Source organism: Mus caroli, chromosome 3 (genome assembly GCF_900094665.2).
Source record: "Mus caroli chromosome 3, CAROLI_EIJ_v1.1, whole genome shotgun sequence".
Classification (NCBI taxonomy): Eukaryota; Metazoa; Chordata; class Mammalia; order Rodentia; family Muridae; genus Mus; species Mus caroli.
In genome coordinates this window covers 138,026,668-138,035,567 of record NC_034572.1, presented here as the reverse complement: position 1 = coordinate 138,035,567, position 8,900 = coordinate 138,026,668, and the positions used below count along the sequence as shown (strand labels likewise).

Genomic DNA, 8,900 nt, shown 5'->3' with positions numbered 1-8,900 from the left:
GGAGAGGAGAGGAGAGGAGAGGAGAGGAGAGGAGAGGAGAGGAAAGAAGTTGATTATAAAGCAAAATAAGTTAATTCGGTTGTCTATGAGGAATGGTGATAAATCTTACATGAAGATACATTTGCCACAGGAAGGGCCTCACTTACTTAAAAAGAAGATAATACAGGAAGATTAATGTAGGGAACTGCAATAAAATCAATTGTAAGAGAAATAGTAAAAAAGAGTCTTTATGACCTCTGCTTAGGGCAGAGAGAGATAAAGTGTTAAACTATTTATGGAACATATACAATTATCAGTGTGGGTTATCATGTTATATGAGTGCCAATATATACATACCAATGTGAGGCAGGGATACACCATTCAATAATGTATTATTAGAGCAGAAACTGATGGAGATACACTCCATTCTAATGTGAAACTGTAAGCACAGCAACAGACTATGCATATAAGGCCATGCATGTGTGACAACACACACCAACCTCTCCTCTGTTACAATGATGTAATTCCTTTCTTTATGCTTTTACCAAGGTGCTGATGCTTTCAAGGATGATGGGGTCTACTCCAGGTTCTTCACAGCTTATTCAGTGAATGGCAGGTATAGCTTAAAAGTCCATGCAGATGGAGGAACAAACTCTGCCAGGAGGAGTTTACGCCACCCATCAAGCAGAGCTGTATACATACCAGGCTGGGTAGTGGATGGTAAGTGGCTCCCAGTATCAGAAACCCAGTGAATTTTTTTGTGTGTATGACTTCATATGGTGGAGGCTGCAAACAGTTCAAAATGTAACTATAAACATTTCTATTGTGAGATTATTACACAATTGTTTCTACGTTAACCCATTCAAAACCTGGCAACCAATAGATGCTGAAAACCTATGAGCTAGTATTTGTTACTGTGGAACATCCTTTGACTATCACCAAAATGTATCTACCTTTCAGCTACAGACAGAGAAAAGGGCCCATTATGCTAGGAACAGAAGTGCAAACCAGTGGGCAGTCTGTCCTCTGAGTTCCACAGGCGTCCATGTTTTTGAGCTTTGCTTTCCTGAGTCCTTATCGGAGGGTGGGGAGCTAAGCAATGGAGAAGTCGAGAGCCTTAAGTCTTAGCACTGTTGGCTTGGAGGGAAGGAAGGCATCTGAGTGTTAAGGATAGAACTAGCTTTGCCTTCCCCAGACACATTTCTAGTCAGAAATAACTTGAGAATTAAAGCAATAGTTTTCGTAAGATATATGTTAGGGAAGCCTGGTGACACATGCCTGTAATCCCAGGATTTATGGAACAGAGGCAGGAAGGAGGATAAGGATTTCAAGGTCATCCTTGGCTACTTAAGTACATTTGAGGCTAGCCTAGGTTTCATACCAGCCTGTTTGATTTTGGATCTGCTTTGTTTTGTTTTGGTTTGGTTGTTTGTTAATTCATATAACAAATTACATAACATCCTCATTCGGGGCAGTTTTCATATCACCGCAAGTTATTGTCCAATTTGATTTGAAAACATCCTGGTAATAATTCTGGAGGATGCCTTTTCCCACAAATGGAATGCTTTGATTGTGACACATCATAAAAATGAAACCTTGGGAATGAAAAGAGAAAGAAGAAAGAAAAGACAAGGAGGGTCAGGAAGCTAACTGAGTTCTAAAGAGTCTAGAGTTCCATCCAATTTAACTAGAGAATTTTAAATGCAGGAGAAATTCAAAGGAACCCACCCAGAAACGAAACAACTCGGGCTACTCAGCCAGTCCTGGAGAATTTCAGCAGGACAGCGTCTGGAGGTGCCTTTGTGGTGTCCAATGTTCCAAGTGGTCCATTGCCTGATCTGTACCCACCAAATCAAATCACAGACCTCCAGGCCACACTTGATGGGGAAGAGATCAGTCTAACATGGACGGCCCCAGGAGATGATTATGATGTTGGAAGAGGTAAGAACGAGGATCACTCTGGGTTTGACCTGAGTGAGAGATGTCCAGGGTGAAGCAAGAGCAGATAGGTCAGCTAGAGGAGAGCACTTAACTGACAACTCAGCCAAGTAGGAATTTTAGCATTTTATGAAACAGGTCTTGATTTTCCTGCATGGCTGTCTTTAAAAGACAGAACTCAGTGGGGGCAATGGTGGCGCACGCCTTTAATCCCAGCACTTGGGAGGCAGAAGCAGGCAGATTTCTGAGTTCAAGGCCAGCCTGGTCTACACAGTGAGTTCCCAAACAGCCAGGACTATACAGAGAAATTCTGTCTCGAAAAACCAAAAATAAATAAATAAATAAATAAGATAAATAAGATAAATGAAAAAATGAAAGTCAGAACTCAGCTTTTACAGAAAAATGAATAAGACTGTTGATGTATGACTTTGTATTTGTGAGAACAACTAGAAAGAAATTTAATATGGTGTGATGCAGTAACTAACCCACACATGACATTTTTCTCAGTTCAACAATATATCATAAGAACAAGCAAAAACATCATTGAACTCAGAGACAATTTTATTAACTCTCCTCGGGTTGATACAACTAACCTTACACCAAAAGAAGCCAACTCCGAGGAAACCTTTGCCTTTAAACCAGAAAATATCTCAGAAGAAAATGCAACGTACATATTCATTGCCATTGAAAGTGTCGACAAAAGCAGTTTGAGTTCGGGACCATCCAACATCGCACAAGTGGCACTGTTTACCCCTCAGGCAGAGCCTGTCCCTGATGAAGGTCCAAGTTCATCAGGAGTTAGTGTTTCTACTATTGTGCTGTCTCTTTTGGGCGCTGTTGTTCTAGTTTGTATTATTGTAGGTACCACTATTTGTATCTTAAAGAACAAAAGGTCCTCATCAGCAGCTATAACAAAATTTTGAAAAGTAACATGAATCAAAAGATATTTCTGAGTTTTTAAAGCATATCCTATATCATGAATTCAAAAATAATTTCAAGAGGGTCTAAAAGATACTTTAATCACACCCATTCTGTGAAAAACTACCAATATTAATGTTTATAATTTTATTCACTTATAGTGATAATTAAAACTGCTTTTATATTGATCTCTAGTTGTATTTTTTTCTGATGCAAAAGTTTTATGAAATGATACTTCAAATTGCCTGAAGAAATTCAAGTCTCTATTTAAGTACCCAGGATAAAATATAAAAGAGAAAATCAACAATATTTACAGGAAAAAAAAAGGAACTTGCTCTTGGTATTATCAGTATAAGTTAATGGCATAATAGTAACTCAAAACCCACAACTCAACGTTATCATATTGAAAAATCATACTTACTTTAATTCATGGATATAGAAGGTACTATTTTAATTATTTAACTTTTATTTATTTTTTGTATGCACATGTATATGTGTGTATGCATGTATGTGTGTCTATATATAGGCATACATGTGTATATGTGTGCATGTATGTATGCAAATATGTATGTATGTGCAATCATGTGGATGTGGAGATCAGAAGACAATTTGTGAGAATAGGTTTTCTCCTTCCTTCATGTGGGTCCTAGGAACCAAACTCCTGTTGTCTTGTTTGGCAGCAACTCTTTATTCTGGGCCCAGGAAAATACTGGTTTTTTAAAAGATCAGATACCACCTGTTTATATTTCAATATAACCAAAATACCTCTTTTCTCATGAAACCCCTCCTACCTATGTGCATTTCTTTCATCTTAAGAAAGAATTGTTGAAGCTATAGACTATTGACTTTTTTCAGAGAACAAAAAGCAAAGTATGTTAAAGATACATTTTAACCCATCACTCAGAGGCATAATCTAGGGGTCTCAAGCAGATTGATGGAAAGGAGTTAAGGAGAGAAAGAAAGGAGGCTGAGAAGAATAGATTCACACATTGCAGGTTGTTCTTACAATTCTTCCATGAGACCAAGTTAGCACAAATATGGCTTACTTCACACAACACCAAATGCTGGTGAGGATGTGAAGAAAGAGGGACCTTTACTCATGCTTGGTGGGGATGGACATTGGTGAATTTAAAACACAAAGACCATATGACCCAGGTGAATCACTCCTGGGTATATACCCAAAAGCCTCTATGGCCTATCACAGAAGTTCTTGTATAGCCATGTTTACTGCAGCATTATTTACAATGGCTTAGTTTTGCATCAGCAAATGAGCAGACAAGGAAAATGTGATGCATTTGTACACCAAATTTTATATAACCACCCATAAGGAAAAATAAAATCATGACATTTCAGAAGAATGTATAGAGCTGGAAATTACTATGTAAACAAGTGTCCCAGTATCATAAAGACACATTCTCCCCTGTTTTCTCTCAAACGTGAATTATGTCTTAATATGCTATAATAAAAAATATAATATAATATAATATAATATAAATACTATGCTCCTGTAATACTTCTTGCCATTTCAAATTGAACTTCCATTAACCATATTTTATTCATCTATGTTGCAATCATCCAAATGATTGGAACAATTATGTGTCCAGATTTTCTCTGTTTACTCGCTCTTCATTCTTTCTTTACCAAAATGCATTCTATTAAGGTCGTTTACAAATGTGTCATTGTATTCAAAGGCCATTTTGTGCTCCTGAAGCCAAAGCTCTGAAGGAGAGTTGAGTGGCCATGAGGTGTCAAGACCCACAAGAACAAGGGCAAGAACCCCTCAACCCCTCACAGAGCAGTCCCTGGCTCTGCCCTGGCATAGCATGGCACCACAGCATACTCCCATAATCATGCTGTCCTTTTTCACCCTAGTTTCATAAAATCAGAATCACATGTCCACAAAATAATTTAACAATATAATTTGATTAGAGATTATTCAAATGATTGAGTGGCTTGATTTTTTTTCCTACCAAGATTAGACACATAATTTAGGGATACATTAGAGAAAGTTGTTTGGGTAGTGATTTGTTTTGGTTTGGTTGGTTGGTTTGTTAATATTGGAGACAAAATAATATAATTCTAAAACACTGAGCTCACTGTCTTCATGCATAGCTTACGGATTTCTGACTCAGTGTAAGAAAGGCTTCTCAATCCCCTGCCACTCAAGTCAGAGACCACAGGCAGTCCTTCTGCCTGCCCATTTCTTCACCATTTACATTCAGTCACTGAACAAGTCTTGCCCTCACATCCCCTTCCAAGGGCTACTGCACACATGTGCTAAACATACATACACTCAGCCACATACTTACACATAAAGCAAATATTTATTAAAGAGGATTTCTTTTCTCTTCCTTTCCATTATACCATCTCAGCCTGTCTCTATAATCTGCTAATAGTGGTCCCTACCTGATCTTTCTATATTTCATTCTCCCATCCCATCACTGATCTGGATACATGATACATGTAATGGTTATTCCTGGTTGTCAACTTGACTATATCTGGAATGAACGACAATCCAGAATTGGAGAGCTCACATGTGCTCCAGATCTTGAGGCTGGAAGATACAAGTTTCTGACCTGGATCTTGGCATGGAGATCTTGAGGCATAGTGGCTATGAAAAGCCTAGGCCCAGGCAAGGTAGTATATGACTTTAATCCCAGGAGACTGAGGCAAGGAGATCTCTGAGTTCAATGTCAGCCTATGACAAAGCAAGCCACAGATCCAGATGTGGTGGTACACACCTTTGGGGTCTCATTTAGATATGGAAGATGGTAGTGTAGCGGTAGATCTGCCCAATCTAGACACACAGTTTGTATTCATATTAAGTGAGTTGTGTTTTCATTGCTGGGGCATATTTGGGTTGGAGATTTACCACAACAGTTGTGAACCACTAAACAAGTGCAAAGAGTGGGACTAGAAATCCAGACCAATCTAGATCCCAGTGTTAGGCTCGAGGGAGCACAATTCACTGAAGTGATTTTCTAATTTCCAAGTTGTTCTTTTTCTAATTCACACAGAGAACTATTGACACTAGCAACTAGATCTGTTTGCAACAATCGTTCACTATACAGGTGAAGTATTCCAAAGGGAAACGCTGCCTCTACCACTCCCCTTTCTAAAACCAGACCCCACTCCACGGTGCCCTCAGAGTGAGAAGCCTGTTCAAGTAACTGACAATGTCCTTCAGGGGTTTCTTTTAGCTTGTCTCTTAGTCTCTGTTCTCATAATTCCTCTTGCCATGCACATGGCTCTGTCTTCCAGTTCCATGGTCTGCTGTTAATTCTATAACTCGGTCACAGTTACTCTCCCTGGAACCCAAGAGTATCTTCTCATTCTCCATGAACATTGCCTTCTGTCATCCCCCATTTCCATATCTTATAGTCACCTGATAAGTCACATTCATTTTCTGGTATTAAACTAAGTGCTGAGTCTGCACAGGTCAGCTCGCAGACTGTGGAGGGTGAGAAAGAAGACTGCAAAAGGGACACAGCTTCTGGGACAAACCCCATTTGGGGCTCCAGACATCTGGGGCACCTTCCCTGCCAGAGGAGAGGTGTCCATCTGGTAGGGCTCTGACTGCCGGGGCAGGTGAGGGAGCCATCTTGTGTCCCTGGTCTCTCAGAGACCAGTCTGCACAGGTGAGAGTGTGGACAGCAGAGGCAAGACATCTTCTGGGACAGGCCCAGTTTCAGGCCTTCATCATCAGCCAGGAGAAAGGTCTGAATGCCAGACCTCTGTGCACCTTCCCTGCAAGAGGAGAGCTTGCCTTCAGAGAGTAGTCTGACCACTGAAACTCAGGAGAGAGCTGGACTCCCAGGACTGCTGACAGAGGCTAACAGAATCACAGGAGGAACAAGCTCCAACAAGAGACAACTATAATAACTAAAGCCAAAGATTACCAGATGGTAAAAGGCAAATGTAAGAATCTTACTAACAGAAACCAGGACCAATCACCATCATCAGAACCCAGCACTCCCACCTCAGCCAGTCCTGGATGCCCCAACACACCCAAAAAGCAAGACTCAGATTTAAAATCATATCTCATGATGCTGGTAGAGGATTTTAAAGGCATTAATAACTCACTTAAAGAAATAACAGGAGAACACTACTAAAGAGGTAGAAGTCCTTAAAGAATTACAGGAAAACACAACCAAACAGGTGATGGAATTGAACAAAACCATCCAAGACCTAAAAATGGAAGTAGAAACAATAAAGAAAAGCCAAAGTGAGACAACTCTGGAGATAAGAAACCCTAGGAAAGAAATCAGAAACCATAGATGCAAGCATCAGCAACTGACTACAAGATATGGAAGAGAGAATCTCAGGTGCAGAAGATTCCATAGAGAACATTGGCACAACAATCAAAGAAAATGAAAAATGCAAAAAGATTCTAACCCAAAACATCCAGGAAATCCAGGGCACAATGAGAAGACCAAACCTACGGATAATAGGAGTAGATGAGAATGAAGATTTTCAACTNAAAGGNCCAGCAAATATCTTNAACAAAATTATAGAAGAAAACTTCCCAAACCTAAGGAAAGAGATGCCCATGAACATACAAGAAGCCTACAGAACTCCAAATAGACTGGACCAGAAAAGAAATTCCTCCCAACACATAATAATCAGAACAACAAATATCTTTAACAAAATTATAGAAGAAAACTTCCCAAACCTAAGGAAAGAGATGCCCATGAACATACAAGAAGCCTACAGAACTCCAAATAGACTGGACCAGAAAAGAAATTCCTCCCAACACATAATAATCAGAACAACAAATGCACTAAATAAAGATAAAATAATAAAAGCAGTAAGGGAAAAAGGTCAAGTAACATATAAAGGCAGGCCTATTAGAATTACACCAGACTTCTCACCAGAGTCTATGAAAGACAGAAGCTCCTGGACAGATGTTATGCAGATCCTAAGAGAACACAAATGCCATCCCAGGCTACTATACCCAACAGAACTCTCAATTACCATAGACGAAGAAGCCAAAGTATTCCATGATAAAACCAAATTCACATGATATCTTTCCATGAGTCCAGCCCTTCAAAGGATAATAAAGGGAAAACACCAACACAAGGATGGAAACTACACCCTAGAAAAAGCAAGAAAGTAATCCTTCAACAAACCTAAAAGAAGACAGCCACAAGAACAGAACCCCAACTTTAACAATAAAAATAACAGTAAGCAACAATTACTTGTCTTTAATTTCTCTTAACATCAATGGATTCAATTCCCCAATAAAAAGACATAGACTAATAGACTGGCTACACAAACAGGACACAACATTTTGTTGCTTACAGGAAACAGGACAGACACTCACCTCAGGGAAAAGGACAGACACTACCTCAGGATGAAAGGCTGGAAAACAGTTTTCCAAGCAAATGGTCCAAAGAAACAAGCAGGAATAGCCATTCTAATATCGAATAAAATTGAAAACCAAATCCAAGAACACATCAAAACGATCATCCATCATGATCAATTAAGCTTCATCCCAGGGATGCAGGGATGGTTTAATATACAGAAATCCATCAAGGTAATCCACTATATAAACGAACTCAAAAACAAAAAACACGAAGTCATCTCATTAGATGGTGATATAGCATTTGACAAAATCCAACACCCCTTCATGATAAAAGTTTTGGAAAGATCAGGAATTCATGACCCATACCTAAACGCAATAAAAGCAATATGCAGCAAACCATTAGCCAACATCAAACTAAATGGAGAGAAACTCAAATCAATCCCACTAAAATCAGGGACTAGACAAGGCTACCCACTTTCTCCCTACCTATTCAATATAGTACTTGAAGTTCTAGCCAGAGCAATTCAACAACAAATGGAGATCAAGGGGATACAAATTGGAAAGAAAGAAGTCAAAATACACTTTTTGCAGATGATATGATAGTATATATAAGTGAACCTAAAAATTCCACCAGAGAACTCCTAAGCCTGATAAACAGCTTCAGGGAAGTAGCTGGATATAAAATTAACTCAAACAAGTCAATGGCCTTTCTCTACACAAAGGATAAACAGGCTGAGAAAGAAATTAGGGAAACAACACC

The 8,900-nt window shown here is 39.2% G+C and overlaps 1 protein-coding gene across 1 annotated transcript in view; it reads left to right on the top strand.

Moving 5' to 3' along the window:
• The window catches only part of LOC110291672 (calcium-activated chloride channel regulator 4A-like), a 24,367-nt gene extending 21,527 nt beyond the window's left edge, over positions 1 to 2,840 (top strand). Inside the window, exons 12-14 of the mRNA XM_021158917.1 lie at positions 529 to 699; positions 1,687 to 1,920; positions 2,425 to 2,840. Coding sequence (XP_021014576.1) covers positions 529 to 699; positions 1,687 to 1,920; positions 2,425 to 2,840 — 821 coding nt within the window. The remainder of the gene's footprint in view (positions 1 to 528; positions 700 to 1,686; positions 1,921 to 2,424) is intronic.
• Positions 2,841 to 8,900: the final 6,060 nt, after the last annotated feature.